The sequence below is a fragment of the Pituophis catenifer genome, unplaced genomic scaffold, assembly GCF_029215685.1.
Source record: "Pituophis catenifer annectens isolate HBS135680 unplaced genomic scaffold, rPitCat1.0.hap2 SCAF_2, whole genome shotgun sequence".
NCBI classification, from domain to species: domain Eukaryota; kingdom Metazoa; phylum Chordata; class Lepidosauria; order Squamata; family Colubridae; genus Pituophis; species Pituophis catenifer.
In genome coordinates, this window is record NW_027256882.1 from 96889560 (window position 1) to 96908584 (window position 19025).

Below are 19025 nucleotides of genomic sequence, written 5' to 3' on the forward strand. Positions count from 1 at the left end.
TAAATCTCCCTGAATACTGTTTCAAGTCTCCAGCCACTACACATTTCACAGAATGTTATTTCACATCTGCCACTCTTCCTGGAGAGTATTAAGTATCCTACTGGTCTATGACCGCAATTAACTGAATTGAGTATTATATAACAGGCAACTACTTGCCCAGATTTTCAAACCAAGAAAGAGACAAAACAATAAAACACAATGGAAATTTTTGTGACGCAGGCTCAGGGAGGCAGTGAATGCACACCTGCCAAAGGGGGTCTTTTTCTTCAGAGAATATCTGGAAATACTTCTGTGCCAGCTGCACAGGTGGCAACGTCTGTAACTTCAAGTTAGTCCAGGAGTTCAGAAAACGGACCAAATGCCTAAAGGTGTACAAACCCAGGCGGTCATTTCCATAATTGGAGAGGTGGGTCATAAAGATACTGATCTGTGCAGAAGAGGGAAGAAGAAAGGGTGGGGGGGAGAAACCCCATAGATTAGAATGGTTACAGTAGTATTCGGGGAATTTTTGCAGTGAAATATTAAACATTCATTTGCAGATGAACAAAACATGCAAATGAACTACCCTGTTTTCCCCAAAATAAGACATCCCTTGATAATAAGTCCAATCAGGCTTTTGAGCGCATGTGCTAAAATAAAATCTCACCCACCCAAAAATAATCCCTCCCCGAAAATATTTAAATGCATGCACAGCCGGTCCCCGCCATTTCTTCTGGTTAGGGTTAGGGAGACAGAGCTGGAGATCAGGTAAGACGGCAAAAGGAGCCCCGTCTTGCTCCACATGCCCCAAAATAAGACCTCCCCAAAAATAAGGCCAAGCATTTATTTCGGGGTTCAAAAATATATAAAACAGGGTCTTATTTTCAGGGAAACGCAGTAACTAAAAACCACAAAAATGCTTTCCTGCATTAAGTGCCACCATGTTTCTCTCCCCTATCCAAACACCCCACAGAAGTTTCAAAATTTAGCCAGGATGGAGGAAAAAAATCTTTATATTTAGGATAAGAAGTAAACTATCAATAATAAAAGTTACATCTTCTGTTAATTCACTTTTTTAAAAGATTCTCCTTACTATTTACCTACCATATTTTCTACAAAGAACAGAGGCATTTCTGCCCGTTTAAAAATATCCAAGCTGATCCAAATATCCAAGTGGATTAAATGCTGAGTCAGAAATGCAGAGTCTACAGCAAGAGCCTGTAGTGCAGTGGACTAAAGCACTGTTATTAACAACTGCTGCTTACAATTACTGCAAGTTCAAATCTCACCAGGCTCAAGGTTGACTCAGTCTTCCATCCTTTTAAAGGTAGGTGAAATGAGGACCCAGATTGTGGGGGCAACAAACTGACTTTGTATAAATATACAAAAGTATGAAGGCTATTGCTTAACGCATTGTAAGCTGCCCTGAGTCTCCGGAGAAGGGCAGCATATAAATTAAAGCAAAAAAAAAAAAAATGCTTTCATCTATTCTAAATTTGCTCCCAACTTCAGTCAGTTTCTCCCCAGTTTTAATTTTTGGACTTCAGGAAAAAAACGTTTACTTGACAGCACTCATAATTGTGTCCACTTAATGTATTTCACTGTGCTCATACCATGTAATAAACTTTGACCAGGCAATTATCCAAATGATATTACTATTTATGGCTCTTGCTGAACTCTTATGCCTAAGCCCTTTCAGCTTCTTAATCACTTCTAAATCATATTTATCTATCCATTCCCCAAACACATACACACACACACTGTTTCGCCTACATTACGCATATACATACTTTTTTGAAAACTATTCAGCTCTAGAATTTATCAACTCCATAACCTTTCAGTAGCTAATGGATTTTTTAACTTAATCATTCTATTTATATCCTGCCTTTGCTTTGCTGCAAGGATTTCAGCCCATTGGTCCTTGAAGTAATACTTACAGGATTAAGGAGAACAGTCAGAAAAAGCTCGCCTCCATTGATGATTTTATCCAATTCACTCGAGCCACCTGGGTATTCATTATAGAATATGGTATGTGTAAATAATCCACAAGTTTGCCGTGGAAGAACCTAGCAAGAAAGTGGGTTGGGGGAGAGATGGACAAGTAGCAAATTAGAAATTATTAGATTTCTATTATTAGATTAGAAATTAGATCTGCTCAACAGATCTCCCACAAATTCATCCCATCAAATTTAGAAAGTCAGCATTAATTTTTCCATTTGGCTATTGGGGTCTTGTTTTGAAGGCTTCTAAAACCTAATCTCTTACTGTTTTGTATTCACTTTTTACTGACTTTGGAGATGGATAAGTTTTTAGTAAGGATAAGAACTGATCCTGTACCGTGATATTGGAGTTCATATTTTCACACATAAATACAGTCATTCATGTTAGAGAAAAAATATTTCTATTTTTTTTTCTAAAAATTAAAAATATTTCTTAAACTGCTAGGTGAGATCATCCGTAGTTTCGGGGTGAGTGTTCATCAGTATGCTGATGACACACAGCTATACATCTCCACCCCAGACCACCCCAATGATGCCCTTGCTGTGATGTCCCGTTGCCTGGAGGCCGTGCGGATCTGGATGGGGAGAAACAAGCTCAGACTCAACCCCTTCAAACCAAGTGGCTGTGGCTTCCGGCATCCCGGTATAGTCAGCTGGTACCATCACTGACAATTGGGGATGAGATCTTGCTCCCCACAGAGAGGGCCCGCAACTTGGGTGTCCTCCTGGATTCACGGCTATCTTTAGAAGATCATTTGACGGCCGTGGCCAGGGGTGCCTTTTATCAGATTTGCCTGATCCGCCAGTTGCGTCCCTTTCTGGATCGGGATGCCTTGCGCACGGTCACTCATGCCCTAGTCATCTCCCGTATGGACTACTGTAATGCTCTCTACATGTGGCTCCCCTTGAAAAGCACCCGGAGGCTCCAACTGGTCCAGAATGTAGCCGCGCAGGTGATTATGGGCGCAGCTCGTTGCGCCCATATAACACCTCTCCTACACAAGCTGCACTGGCTCCCGGTGGTCTTCTGGGTGCGATTCAAGGTGTTAGTTATCACCTTTAAAGCGCTCCATGGCTTAGGACCTGGGTACCTATGAGACCGTCTTTTGCCACCAATAGCCTCCCACCGACCAGTTCGTTCTCACAGGGAGGGACTACTCAGTCAGTCAAATTATGCCGATTGGCGACTCCCAGGGGGAGAGCCTTCTCTGTGAAGGCTCCAACCCTTTGGAATGAACTGCCCCCTGAGATACGAAATATCCCTGATCTCTGTGCTTTCCGCCATGCCCTCCAAACCCTGATGTTCCAACAAGCGGGGCTAAACATATGAACATGTGAATGTTTTTAAAATGTTATCTAATTTTAGGTTCTATTTAATTGGGCCAAACTATGTTATAATAATAATTTTAATTAGCAATTTTATGATGTTTGTGTATCTATATTTTTCTTGACTGTACACCGCCTTGAGTCCTATAGGAGAAAGGCGGTATAGAAATAAAATAAATAAATAAATAAATAAATAAATAAATAAATAAATAAATAAATAAATAAATTTGGGGTAGCTGCTTCAGAGGCTCATTTGTTTAAGTAGAGTTTCATAGAGATAGAGGTTCATGGTTTATTGATTTATTAACCTCCACAACAATTCATATAAGTGCATAACTGTTCTTTCTTTCCTTTCCTTCTCCCTTCTTTCCTTTCTCAGGGAGAGAAGCAACGTAGAAGTAAAGAGAAATTTCCTGACAGTTAGAACAATTAATCAGTGGAGCGATTTGCCTCTAGAAGTTTGCAAGTTTTTAAGAAGAGACCAGACAACCATTTGTCTGAAATAGTACTGGGTTTCCTGCCTCAGCAAGGTGTTGGGCTAGAAAATCTCCAAGGTCCCTTCCAATTCTGTAATCCATCCATCCATCCTTCCTTCCTTCCTTCCTTCCTTCCTTCCTTCCTTCCTTCCTTCCTTCCTTCCTTCCTTTTCTCTTTCCTTCCTTCCTTCCTTCTCTCTCTCCCTCTCTCTTACACACACCTTCAAGTCCATCAGCTCAAACAAAGGCAGACTGTCTGCCTATTTTAGTACCTCTCAACTTTAAACAAAAGAATAATTTCCAATCTGCTCCAGAAAACAACTATGTCCCAATTCCCATCCCCACACCGAGCAAAGATAAGCTAAATGGAAAAAATCAGAGTTTCCTGGTATCTGATTTATGTCAAATGTATCAGACTAAAATATGCTTCATTATGCTTCAAAGGGAACACTAGGGTACAAAAAGCCTCTGACGCTTTTTGGTTGATCATAAATACAAAAATGCATTTTTTTTAAAAAAAATCATTTTTATCTAATTTAAGGAGAACCAAAAAGAGGTATCTTTCATCTGCTGAGGTTCTCTGTTTATGCATGATTTTTAAAGTTTCACTGTATATGTAAGCTCTGCTGAAATACTACTATGCTGAAATACTGTTTTATTTTATTTTCGCTTGATATAAGTCCTGTCATGCTGGGTCTGCACAGTTTGCTTCCTTAACCTAATTTAGGATACCCTATGCAGAATCCTGATAAGTGGGAAGCTATGAAGCAAGTTCTATCCTGTGCTCCTATTAAGGAGTGGACACTGGAAAAACTAAGAAACATAACTGACATCATTTGCTTGGCCTTGGCAAAGTCACTGCCTATCATAACCTGGCTTACTTCAAATGTTGCCAAAAGACTAAATGTACATGCTGAGACAAAGGGTACAATCTGCATCTGGTACATGGATTTCGGATGCAGGGTGAGGACAACAGAAGGAAGAAACTTTGTTCCAGTTCCTTCCTTCCCAAGGGAGAAAAATCTCTTCCTATGTTGATTTTATGCTTTTTCATGAATCTGAGAACAAAGGCAAAGTACACAGCAGCTGCTCCTTTCAAGTTGATTAGACTATCTCAGGAAAAAGAAACAATCACCAATGGCCATCATGAACTTTCATGAACCGTATGCAGCCCATCATAACAACCAAGGCAATCTAATAGGTTTGCTAGGAATTATTTAAAAGACTAGGCACCTAGAAATTATAAAGGTCCTAGAATTATCTGTCCAGCTAAATTTTATTTTAATTTTTATTGTAAAGTAATATGGTCTCTCTCTCTCTCCCTCTCAACATAAAACTTCCGATGATTTTCAAGTTGCTATTACAAAATTCTAGTTGAAACTAGCAATGTAACTAAATAGAAGTCTTCCTTTACGATAACCCATATTAAAGACGTCCAAAGCATGTTCTTGAAGTTATGTAAAGTTTCTAACATGTGCAATTAGTTCATTTTCCTAAAAGAGTTATACACTGGTCAAAAACATGCAAAACTCAGAGTTCAAGATTGTACGAATGGTTTTGTAATAGAATTTCCTTGAATAAGTTATATGAAATGCTCCAAATATCCTTTTCCCTTCTTAGAAGGTAAGCTTGGCCATCTCATTTTAACTATGCTGTTTTCTAATTAAAATTCCTAGTTACAACTTCTTGGAATCTGGATTATCCTGAATACCCCCCTCCCCATTTCTTTATCAACAGACTTCTTACAATGTATACCACTTTCCATTCTTAATACCTACTATTCTTTAATGTAGTATTATCTTATTTGCTTTTCATAAGGTATTTATTAGTATTATTCAAAATTTAGATGTAACTGAAACAGAATCATCAGCCAATAAATATGATATTGTTCATTATGAAGACAATTTTCTAGAGGTAATTCTGGACAAACTAGTGCTTTAAACCTGTATGAAGTCTCAATCTATATTTTTAAAAAAATCCCTAACCTTTAAATTGCTTGACAACTGACTCATATTACACAAATGGTTGCAGTGTCCTGGGATCATGTGATCACTTTTTGCAACCTTCTGACAAACAAAGTCAAAGGAGAAGCCAGATTCATTTAACAATCATGTTACTCATTTAACAACTGCAGTGATTCACTTAACAACTGTGGCAAAAATGGTCGTAAAATAGAGCAAAACTCACTTAACAAATGTCTCACTTTTGTTGGGCTCAGAAATGTTAAGGCTCAATTGTGGTTGTTAAGTCAAGGACTACCTGTAATAGAAAGGTATTCAGGGGTATAGTGAATAGTATTGTTGTAAAATAAACTTATTATTATTTCTTCTTCTTCTTCTTCTTCTTCTTCTTCTTCTTTTCTTCTTCTTCTTCTTCTTCTTCTTCTTCTTCTCATCTCCTGCCTTTAATTTCTTTTGCTTTTTTTTTTTAACCTTTCTATCTGTTATGCTTTGGGAATCGCACAATGGGCAAATATGTACCTACATATGTAAGAAATGAAGAGCATCTTTCTCTGCCTTAAAATATGTTTGGAAACTATAGGCAAGTGGATATGTTAAAAAAAAAAGTTTGAAAATGAATCCAGACAATATGGTAATCATTCTAGTGATGAATGCCATCTTTTTAGAAGAAATGCGCCTCCGTTAAACCAGAGAACCTCTGTAAATCCTTCTGATTAGATAACAACCTTGACCATAACCTGGCCCTGGTACTTATTTTTCTGAAAAGCAGTTAAAAGCTATGGATAGAAATGTTGTTTTCCAACTGCAGCTCCCCCGCTCACTGCCCACATCAGTGGTAGAAGACAGAATGTTCTACCTCAGTCCTGACTGCCATAGCATTTACTGATTTCCATGCTGCAATTCACTCTACGTGAGAGTATCTTTGTGGAGCACTCAGAAGCCTCAACTGGTAGCACACAGCTGTCCATCTTGCATCAAGGGTTAGAAACAGGTGCAAATTCAGCTAATTTTGTGCCAATTACATGTGGCTGCCAATTTGCTTTTAGGCATAATTCCAGATAATATTTTTATTCCTTAAAGTCCTACATGACCTGGGACACTAATGTTTTGAGAACTGCCTTTCCTAGAAGAGTCTACTGTTGCATCCTTACATAGAATCTCACAACACAGTCCTGTTGGAAAATTCTGTCCAATAATTCATTAAAAAATGATCAAATCTGTTTTTTTTTTTAAAATTTGGTCATTGGCTGACAGCTGGGTTAAAATTTAAAAAATCATGTAAACTACTTTAAACTGTATTCAGAAATAGTATCTGTGTAGGTTGATGAATATATATATATATTTAATTCATAAAGTTAAAAATAGCTAATGATAGTGAAGTTTAATTGTGATCCTCAGACAAATTCTTATTATGAAATTAGGAATATATACATAATAGTGAAATCCAAATTTAAGCAGATTTATTATTTGATATAGTTTGGGCTTATTCTTTTTTATTTTTTAGTAATACATTTTATTTTATGGTTATAAAACACAAATGATACATTATTTTGGTATTTATATAGTATTGACTAGAGATTAAGGCTGATGATTTAGATAATTTAAATCTTTAAAGATAGAGAGAAAAAATATGTCAACATTAACTATCATCTAGAGCTGACCATAGCATTGATAAATAACTGCAAAATTCATTAAACTGATTGTTACTGTATATAATAAAGGTTTTGTACGAGATGACCCGGCTGAGCCCGAGGGAGGGAGGGGTCAAACGTGTCATATGTCATGAGTCCCTGCACACCCACGAAATATCTAAATCCAGTCTACCTTGAATACCTGTTTTATTTCCTTTGACCGCAAATTTGTCAGACTCTTATAGAGAGCTTAAGTTTGCAATAAATCTTTATACTCATTTGAACCTCCTGAATTTCCTAATTTCCCCGGCATTTCTATCTTAAACTTAATGCAAAGATTCCATTGTATTATTACTTATTGTTGTTTATGCTTATTTAAAAAACAAAGGAAAAATAAGTAAAAAAACCTATTTTCTAACTTTCTCCTTCTTTATATCTTGACCAATTTGTGGTATAAAACGTTTATTCCTTGATTTATGTTTAGTATTCTATAAAACAATCTTGGGGGGAGTGGGGGGTGGGAGCAAGCTGTTTGCATTCATTACCATAGATCACAAGATTGATATGTTTTCTACTGACCATGATTCCACTGTGAATAAATCCTCTTCGGTAGCGGGCTGGTTTGAGATGAGGATATTCTTCGGTGCTTGTTACTTTGATCCCCCACACCTGTTTCCAGGCCTCATAGAGTTGCACATGGACCGGGTACACCCCTGAATGATGAGGGGCCACTGCGTATCCCATATCTGTAGGGATGCCATGTTCCTAAGAAAAGGCATTCATAACTGTTATCCTCTAACGCTAACAGAGGAATTTTAATGAAGTAATTACACTGCAAATGAGAAGAGCCAGACATTCATTTTATTTCTTTATCTTAGTCTAATCCAGGCGGAATTCTAGTTTAAGACATAGTTCAAAGTGTATTTTTTGCTCTTACTGAATTAGTCAGACCAGGGAGTGGATTGAGTAACTAGCATTATATAAGTCTTATTGTTTCCTGTTTTTCTACAGGCTTTTACGCTCAATTTAAAGCAGGTTTTGTACAGAACTGGCCTGATGACTTTTAATCATCATGCTTCACAGTTTTTCAGGAGATAGTTAAGTGAACAAACACTAAATTTCTACCCTGCTGAACTGGAAAATATTCCACTTCACATCTGAACAATTCTTTTATGGAAATGAAGAAATGCTGTTAAAAACACATTTGAATAAATGGAAAAAAAACAACCCAATGCTGTAACATATGAACAAATCCCAGGCAACAATCCAAAGTATTGCATTACAGTATGTGTGGTCCTCACTTAGTGACCACTTCTTTAGCAACTGTTCAAAGTTGCGACAATGCTGAACAACAGGTAGTTACAATCAGTCCTTAAAATTGTGGCGTCAGTACTCATGTGTCACAAGATCACAATCTGCGCTCTTGGCAACCCGATGTTGATAGCTGCAATATCCAATGGTCACATGATTGCCATTTGCGACCTACCCTGCTGACTTCCCATGAATAGGGAAGCCAGCTGCGAGTTGCTCTGGTAAATCCCCCCAGTCTTCCTGTGCTCATGAGGGGCTGCCACAAAGAAGAGGGGGTCAAATTATTCTCCAAAGCACCGGAGGGCAGGACAAGAAACAATGGTTGGAAACTAATCAAAGAGAGAAGCAACCTGGAGAAGGAGAAACTTCCTGACAGTGAGGACAATTAACCAATGGAACAGCTTGCCTTCAGAAATCATGGATGCTCCGTCACTGGATGTTTTTAAGAGAAGACTAGAGTCTAGACAGTCACTTGTCTGAAATGGATATAGGTTCTCTTGCTGGAACAGAGGGATGGACTAGAAGACTTCCAAATTTCCTTCTGGCTCATTCATTCTATTCATGCCATGCCATCCACCTCCACGGTCTTCCTGCGCTCGCACTCCTTACCCCTGGCCCTCCTGCTCTTACACTATGCTATCCACACCCAGGCTTTCTTGCACTAATGTGCGGCCTGCCCTGGGCCTCACCTCACCTCCAACTCTCATGCACCCTCCCAACAATTCCCCACCCCCACCCCCGCAGCAACCAGTGTTCCTTATTTGGGAGTGTCATCACTTCTCACTTAACAACCTGCATCTCTTGGGATAACAACATCAATAGGGATTGTTGTCTCTCTAAGTGATGTGGTTACTTGACTTCGTGCTTTATGACTGTGTCGCTTAGCAACAGCAACAACAATCCCAATCCCAACTGCCATTGTAACCTGAGGACAACCTGCAGTTTAAGAAGCGCCTTCTGCAAAATTTCAATATTACGCTTTGTTTTCCTCGCCCTTTTAATTGAGTTTTTGTTAATTAATAGTGTGAATAACACTTCCAAAACTTCATACCTCTACGAAGTATCTTTTGCAGGCTCTTTTTAAAAAGAAAGTAATTTCACAAGGTCAGGTAAGTACTGTGCTGAAAGATGTTGGGAATTATCTAGCAAAAGCACTGATTGAATAAACTGTGTTTAGGTTATTTTTCAACTGAAAGTAGTGTAGTAATATTTTAACATACACTTCCTAATGTCAGTTCCAAGCCCAGAGACAGCAAGGCAGCAAGATCCAACCAAGTTCAATCCTTTATTTGCGTACATGTAGTGGACAGAATCTTGCCGAATTAAAGCTATAATTTTCTAAACTACTAATATATCCTGAGAGATTCTAGGGTGCCATTACCCTGAATTTTTTCCTCACTCTTCCCTCCAACTTTGGGTCATGCAGTCTCTTGGTCTGGGCCTCTCTCTGGGAAAGCTCTAAGTTGGCCAAATTCTCCCCCTATGCTGCTACAGGTGCACATTCCAACACAGCTGCATCTGGATGTGATGGAGTAACATGAATATGCTTAATGTTAAAATTAGAACAGTACATTAGGAAAAATTTGGGGAGCACCAGGAACGAATCACTACTAAACTAGAAAAAAATGCTAATGTGGAACTGAGCCACTTAGAAATACTTGAAACACTATTCGTCTCTGTATGTCCTTACTAGGAAAAGGAACCATCCAGGCAACCCCTGTATTGACAGCAATGTTGAGAGCTCACATGCAACACAACCAACCATCAGTGTGGTTCTGGAGATACGTATTAAGCTTTCAGGAGAGTAGCTACTCAGTAACAAAATCCCAATTTAAATTTAAAATAGAGACTTATGGGCAATAGTATGATATTTACTGGAACCATATATTAAACAGATATTTGGATGGTGTCATAGGAACCATTATTTGTTTTTGGCATACATGAAAAGTAAAAAAAAATGCAGCTGTAGATCAATAGCTGCAGGAGACACACACAAGGACAAAAATAGCAGCACATAATTTGGGAACTACTAGGAGCACCATGAATTGAAACAATTTGGGAATCTCTGTTAGTCAAACCTTCCACTCTTCATGTATTCAATGCTTCAGGTTGTATTACCTGAGATAATTATTCAATTGGTTACAAATCCATAATATTTAAAGACTTTCTCATTTTAGTGGTTTAATGTACAGTCACACTGTTCTGGCAATTCCTGTTTCATTTTGCAATGATAAACTTGTTATAGCCACTGGTTCTAGATGAGAAGTAAGCAAACTAATAATTCTACATAGTCAAACTATCCTCTGTTTTTTCTTATAAAACCTACCCTCCAGCAGTAGTCCTGGGCAGCATTTTACTTACCACGGCAAATTTCTTGTTCATGGCCATTTGGTCTGCCAACACGGATTGATTGTGAAAAAGGTGAGGCTGCATGTGACTCCACATGTGGGGGAACCACCAAAACTCCTTCACATAAGAGAGCAGAAGGTCATCTCCCTCGTCCTCCGCATCTGTACCTGCCAGGACCAAAGCATCATCATCATCACCATCACCATCATCATCATCACTAAGCAATCTTTAAGCCACAAATGAAGGCAGAGCTTCACAAAATCATACCACGCAATCTGACAGCTTCTACCCTGAGCAGCATTAAATGGAGTACACTGCATGGATTAAGTTAACCCAAAAACCTTAGATCTCCCCAAGTAGAAAGGAATAGAAACTCTTCTTTATTAACCAGACATACAACACTATCATTTCCATGTCCAGAACTCAAAGCAGAGGTGAGATCCTGTGGCCTTTCAGACGGTTTATAAAGTACAAATCTCAGCAGCCTTAGACATCATAAAAGATAATAAAGGATGCCTGTTGTTATAGATTACATTTGAGGACTTCAGGTTCTTACAGTTGCCCTAATGCTTTAAGACACTTGCATATTCAAATTATATTAGGTAAATTTTCACCAGTCACCGAGATTAAAAGGTTTGAGGAGCTACAAAGAAAACTTTGCCAATTGTATTCTTACCTGTGTGGAAAAATTTCCCTGAGTAGCCCAGATTGAAGGTGAAATTTGGGATATGGGTACGTAGTTCATTCTGAGTATCAAACAAAGCCTACAGGATGGAGAAAAGAGAATTTAAAGAGTAGCTCACAAAAAAGATTGGATCTACATAACTAGGTGGTACTTGCTCAATAGTAGTAATTGTAAGAAGGATCTTGGAGTCCTAGTGGACAATCACTTAAATATGAGCCAGCAGTGTGCTGCAGCTGCCAAAAAAGCCAACACAGTTCTAGGCTGTATCAACAGAGGGATAGAATCAAGACCACGTGAAGTGGTAGTACCACTTTATAATGCCTTGATAAGACCTCACTTGGAATATTGCATTCAGTTTCGGTCGCCACATGTAAAAAAAGATGTTGAGACTCTAGAAAGAGTGCAGAGAAGAGCAATAAAGATGATTAGGGGACTGAAGGCTAAAACATATGAAGAACGGTTGAGGGAATTGTGTATGTCTAGTTTAATGAAAAGAAGGATGACATGATAGCAATGTTCCGATATCTAAGGGGCTACCACCAAAAAAAGGGGGTCAACCGGGGTGAAATGCTCCCGGTTTGGACCAGATCGCGAGATCCGGTAGCGATGGCAGTGGGTGGTTCGGAGAACTGGTAGCAAAAATCCCTGCACCCCCCCCCTCCCCCACCATGCCCAGATGAGCCGCACGATCATCAGACACTTTTTTTTTTTTACTTTTAAAAGCATTTTTTCTACAACCTCTTCCGATGAAAAAAATGCTTTTAAAAGTTAAAAAAAAAATCCTCTGATGATCGCGCGGCTCAGCTGGGATCATCAGAAGCTTTTCAAAGCATTTTTTTCTGCAACCTCTTGGCCAAAGAGGTGGTTAAAAAAAATGCTTTGAAAAGTCTCTGACGATTCCAGCTGAGTTGCCTGATCAGCAGAGGCTCTTCAAAGCATTAGAAAAAATGCTTTGAAAAGTTAAAAAAAAAAAAAGTTGGCCACGCCCACCCAGCCACATTACCCCACCCCCCCAACAAGCCATGCCCACAGAACCTGTAGTAACAAATTTTACATTTCACCCCTGGGGTCAGCCTATTCTCCAAAGCACTTGAAGGCAGAACAAGAAGCAATGGATGGAAACTAACCAAGGAGAAAACCAATCTAGAAATAATTTTCTAACAATTAGAACAATTAACCAGTGGCATAGCTTGCCTCTGAAAGTTGTGGGTGCTCCATCACTTGAGTTTTTAAGAAAAGATTGGACAGCCATCTGTCTGAAATGGTATACGGTCTCCAGCTCAAGTAGAGGATTGAACTAGAAGAACTTTTAACTTTATTATTCTGTTAATTCTGTTAATTACTGAACTTCCCATTCTCTTTGCCAAAACCCCATATATAGCATAGCAAAGCCACATATATAGCACAAATTTCTGCATTAGTATGGATTACTGCAGATAAAACATACCTTTGTCCAATTATTCACAAGATTGGAAGTTTCTGGACATTCTATCACAGATTCTAAATTTGATATTCCTGCTTTCTGAAAAGCTGACCATCATCTACTGACTTTCAAAAACATTCAACAACATATTCAAGACAGCAGCCTATCTTCTTGAACTGTTGTTGCTAACATTAGAGTTGCAATACTTGACTGAATGTCCTAAGGGCCAGTCTACAGTTCTTGCTGCAACTTTCACTTCCAAAAAGTGAGAGGAAGGAGCTTCTTATATAATGAAAAATATTTTAGTACTGCCCTAGAGGTTAAAAAATGAAAGCTAGGCATCATCAAATTCCATGCTACCATAGAAAGTGAAACAAGTATGTATGCTAGTTCAGATATTTCTTTTCATTAACATGTGTTAATACATGCATTTCATTAATTCACATGCCATACTAGAAGTTTACTTTTACAGGACAGCTATATTGTAAACTACAGGTGTATTCTGCAATATCCAAGTTTAGAGATCACTATTAAAAAAGCAATCTTTGGACTCTCATATCGCCTTTCTGATAGGAACAGATATTTAAATTCACCTGAGATATCTTTTATGAACCATGCCCATGTTGGGTATCCATTAGATAAATTCTAGTTAGAAGTAGGGGTATTTAAGGGAAAAAAGTTAAATATTCATTCAGTACATTTAGATCTTGCCAAACTGGGTCTTTAGTCAGGAAGCACCTGTTATTTGAACCTTTGACTGATACATGTTTATTAAACTTAAATGACTAGCTAGAGGGTTCAGTAGCCATCTCTACTTTTGTTGAAATATGGAAAATAATGGCCAATAATTTAAAAGGCAATTTATTATATTTATTTATTTATTTATTTATCAAATGTATTATCTGCCTACTTACCACAGGGTAATTCTGGGCATATAGTATGATTTATGTTTTTCCTTGTTCTTCTAAAAGTAGCTAATGACATGAAATAAAACTTTTCAAAAAACATCTTGCTGTAACTAGCAACGTCTGCTATATGGCTCAAAGGTTCCCCCCTCTCCCCTTCCCTTTGGTGATTAACATTTGACCAAGATCAGAGTCGCTTATAAAATACTCTCCTCAAAACAAATTCCTTTCAAGAGAAATTGTATTTTTCATAAGATGTCAAAAAATTGTCTAGTACCTCACATACAAAACTTTCCCATTTTATGCAAAGTGTTTCATGTTAGTGCATATGCACCCATCTATAGCTAAATCAGTTTAGGCACCTGCAATCCAAACTGTATGCTAGCAGATAGAACAAGCAACAAGAACTCTGTGATCTAGGTCACTGATCTGAGCATCAATGAAACCCATTTAAACTTTTCCTTTAATGAAATGAACTCGAGGGTCAATAGGCCCCACATCAACCCACAACCATAAAACAAAGAGCAATAGGCCGGTCTAAGAACAATTACCTTGACATCATCCACCTTCATCCGTGTGCCTTCCTTGCCAACAAAGATATCATCAATGTCGACTAAGATGTAACGGTCAAGGGGAAGTGAAAGCCTCTTGCCAGTCAGGAATGAAACAGCGTCCACAAAGACCAGTTTGTGTAGCCAAAAGTTGAGATTGTTGCCAAAAAGGACTCTCTGGATGCCATCATGGAGTCCCAAGTCTTGTACGACGGTGGTATGGAGTGCGGCATCAATGCTCATGTGTGGGATGGATTCAGCTGACTTGGTTTTAGCGAGGAGGACTGGTTCATATGTGGAATGGTTTGACTGGAAGACTGTCCAGTCCTCCCCTGGAAGAAGTCCCTTCTCTACCTCACTGGGCCGCGTGATGTACAGCAGCGGTGATTTGGGATTGATGCTGCAGTCCTTCAGTGCAAGGTTGGAGTGGAGAAAAAGGGGGAAACCTTTCAGCTGAGCACTCAATAAACTGTTCTCGTTCGCCTGTAAAGAGATCACATGAACTGAATGACAATTTCAGACCGGAGGTTGTCAGGTGACAGTAAATACAAGAACAAGCGAAGAGAATTTCAGCTTACCGTCAGGGAGATAACTTTCTGTTTTACTCTTCAGAAAGCACAATGTGTCCTAGTTGCTTGGCAAGTCCAACTTCAGGACTGAAAAGCCAAAGGACACTAAACACTTTGAGCAGAGATGTATAATTCAAAAGCTTCCCCATTCAAAAGCTTTCATGCAACATCCAGAAGCCGCAGCTGAATTCTTGTTTGTAATATAAACTGGTAGGGAAAGTTATTACAGGCATGGAGGGTGACCTTACTACTGTAACTTTAAGTCTGTGGATATTTTCAGTCATTCAGGTCACTCAAAGGTGCTTTTTCAAAAGGCAATTGGACTGTTTTTTTCTCTGAGGAAGAATAATACTTTTCGCTTCTCATCCAAGAAGCTTCTTAGGTTCTGACAGGATGGTGTGGGCAATGGAAGGATTACTTCTGACAGGATTTTTTTTTTTTGGGGGGGGGGGGGGGGGAAGGGTGTCTCATATTTCTTTGCAGTTATCTGGTTGTTAGAACTCTTCTGGTTGTGAGAGCTCTTGAGGCCACAGAGGACCAGAGTGCAAATGGAGGTGGCAACTTCTTGGAACTGCTGCATGATAGACAGGAGATAGGTGGTGTCTTATCCCTCCCCCTCTGTTGAGAGAGGGCTGCTCAATCTTAACATAAATGGCCTCTTGTGCCCCTTTCAAGCCAATGGTCCTTTCTATCCAGAATGTGGCCTTTGTTTCCATTGTCCCCCACCATCCTGCCAGAACCGATGAAGCTTCTTTAATGAGAAGCTAAACGTCTTCTTCCTCTTCCTCAGGGAAAAATAAGTCCAGTTGCCTTTTGAAAAAGCACCTTTGAGACTATTGTAACTTTAATTTTGATTTAGTTTAATTTTAATATGGTTGAAATCATTTTACTTATCCCACCCAGATCCTTCTTTTAGAAGCACTGAGACTTTGCTTTTGATTAAGCTATAAATTAGGTTCCTAAAACAGTCAACATGTTTACTATCTTCAGTCATAAGACTGACATAAGACTGTCATTAGTATATACATTTCAGCAACCAGAGGATCCAGTTCACAATGGAATATGGAACAGTTTATTACCAATTTTAACATGAACCTCTTCTTAGGAGAAGAATCCAGATTATATATAGCTCAAGGAGACAAGCATACAGAATATTTTGTCTGCCTCCTATTTTCCCACAACAACCCTGGGCAGTGGGTTGGGCTAGTTAATTGTATAAACTAATTATTTTACAGGTGTCACCATATTAAAAAAAATCTTCTCTGAGCTGTCCGTTATAAAAGGGGAAGAATGGAATCTAGTCATTACTTATCTTTAATTTAAATATCAGCAGACTGAAGGGAAGGAGAGCACCCAGAACAGAAATCCTGAAGGCGCTTCCATGTGACACTGAATATGACAAAACAACAAATCTGGGGGTGGGGGTGGGAACTGCTCTCTAGCATTCAAACTCCAGATGGCATTTTTCTCTGAACATACACAAGCAACCTAATAAGAAATGAATAGGTTACTTGTTTCAAGATTTGTTGCAGAGAGCAAGAATCCAGTGCTCATGCACTCTGAGAATTATAAAATGTCAGGATTTAAATTTATGATGGTTCATTTAATTCCTCACAGAGTCCAGAGCTGCTCATAGCATCTGGCTGCATGTCTCTGCCATTAAGCTAATGCAAAATAAATAATGGCACTGCCCTTGATGCAAAATATTGTGAGATCTAGTTCTACCTTAGACACAAAACCAGTTGGAAGTTTGGGGAAAGGTTACTCAGAAGATGGTTGGCTTACAACTCCAGAAGGTTTTATAAAAAAAACAGATTATCTGGTCAGGATTCAATCCAAGCCATAGCACTAAAATGCCATTGGTTATGCTTGGCAATAACTTTTGGTGGGTCCAAGATAGAGGTTCTACATTTATCTTGTATCTCCTTAACCTTTCAGTGGCCTTTGAAACCATTGATCATGATATTCTTCTAGAAATGGAGCTCACAGTGTTATGGGGGTTGCCTCTTTTCTCTAGGGCCGATTCCAGGCCTCTGTTTTGGGTACCTCGAGGTTGCATTTAACATTCACATGAAGCAGGTAGGGGAGGTCATCTGTATGCTGATGGTACTCATCTGTAGATCTCTGCCTTTGCTAATCAAGTAATGCCATCAAGCTCCTTTCCCAGTAATTGGAGCTTGTGAGGGTCTGGATAGAGGAGGACAGACTTTATCCCAACCTTGGCAAAATTGAGTGTGTGTGGGTTTTTAGGGTCCATGGTTCTGGAAACTCTCCATCTTTAATTTTGCCTGGGGTGACTTCCCTAGTCAAACCAGTGAGTAATTTGGGTGTCCTCTTGGACTCACAGATTCCCACTCTTCCCAGCAACCATAACCATGCTAAGTAGATGAATGATTCAGGCAGCAACTATGGAGACATCCGCTAGGAGAAAGCTTTCTTACACTGTCTTTGTATTACCGTCTACTTTTATGCATAAAATGTGAAATAAACTAATTTCAGGACATTTTGTAGATACAATAAATATCTGATTAGGATATACAATATTGTGTTGCATGCCTCTGGCCTTTTAAAAATCTCAGGCGTGAAGCAATTCTCTGCCTCTGAGATGTAAAGACAAACAAAATTGCATGTCAAAAAAATAAAGGATACTTAGCTACTCAGTTCACTTTCTTTTTGCAGAGAAGCACAAATAGACCTTGGGGAATATTAACAAAGAATCATCTCACAAGAAATCAGGAAAGGGAACTACAACCTGAAATTTCATAGTTCCCCTTTGATAACTTCATTTTGCAATAGGAATAGGTTAACATATACTATTCTGCTTTTCACTGTTGCTCAAATCTTATCTCCAGAAGTCAGCGTATTGCTTCTTCTCTTCCCATCATTTCAGTAAACACTTTCTCAAATTTGAAATACCTTGAAAAAGCCAATGATGCCTACACCGTACTCTACGCAGTACTTGTCCAAGAGCTCACGGTTCCAGGCATCCAGGTTCACATACTTCAGGATGTTCTCATAGATGATAAGTGCAAAGCGCCCTCGGTCCTTGTCAGTCAATGTAGGCATGTCTCCCTTCCCCGGAGCGATCTCTGTCAGATATTTGAAACGACTAGATTCCAAGATGGCCACAATCTCCTGTCCCAGTTGAGAGTAAAGGCTTTCCACAAACACAAGGACCAAGGGGTCAGTCCGAGAAGAATCTACCACTTTGATGGGTTTTATTGGTAGCAGGCGTGAAGGAGCAATCTTCGGTTCATCACAGTCTGGGCTCGGGATATCCCCAGAGGGTTCCAGTCCCCTCTTCCACCCATATAAATAATATGCGGAGACAAAAACACTGAGCAGGCAGAAGGCAAAGAGCAAGAAGAGCACCACTTGAGGAGATACCTGCCGGAAGCTCCTCCGGATCCTTACTAAAGTCATCCTTGCTTTGGAAAAGAGTTTTCAGGTTCCTTCCCCACCCCACCCACCCTTCCCCCCTCCCTCCCTCCAGGTCTCAGCTCAGGAAAGACTGGAGATAGTTTCACAAAGAGGCCATACATGTATGGAATTGCCCCTGTGACAGTCCATTATCCATCCTGGTCCTTTTTCATGTCACCATGGCAAATCCATTCAAAGTTCCTTTCTCAGATAAAAATACCAACAGTTTCTCATCGTCACTGTTTTATTAGGATGGAAATCTGACAGCCTTGGCCTTCAGGAACTGTTCTCAAAAAGCGGGACCACATGGTGATTCCTTGGATCTGCGAACAGAAGCAAAAGGGGGAAATGTTAGCAGTGGGGAAGAAAAGCCTCATCTCCCAGTTCAGAAGCTCTGCCTCTTAACACATTTGTTTCCAAACAGAGAATTTATGGGCCT

At 39.2% G+C, this 19025-nt stretch overlaps 1 protein-coding gene across 1 annotated transcript in view; it reads right to left on the reverse strand.

The window, feature by feature from the left end:
• Positions 1 to 18604, reverse strand: part of NDST1 (N-deacetylase and N-sulfotransferase 1) — a 31262-nt gene extending 12658 nt beyond the window's left edge. Inside the window, exons 1-7 of the mRNA XM_070933871.1 lie at positions 18083 to 18604; positions 14598 to 15080; positions 11710 to 11797; positions 11046 to 11200; positions 7953 to 8138; positions 1917 to 2045; positions 245 to 427 (exon numbers count right to left, since the gene is read on the reverse strand). Of these exons, the coding sequence (XP_070789972.1) occupies positions 245 to 427; positions 1917 to 2045; positions 7953 to 8138; positions 11046 to 11200; positions 11710 to 11797; positions 14598 to 15080; positions 18083 to 18589 (1731 nt within the window). The 5' untranslated portion in view covers positions 18590 to 18604. The remainder of the gene's footprint in view (positions 1 to 244; positions 428 to 1916; positions 2046 to 7952; positions 8139 to 11045; positions 11201 to 11709; positions 11798 to 14597; positions 15081 to 18082) is intronic.
• Positions 18605 to 19025: the final 421 nt, after the last annotated feature.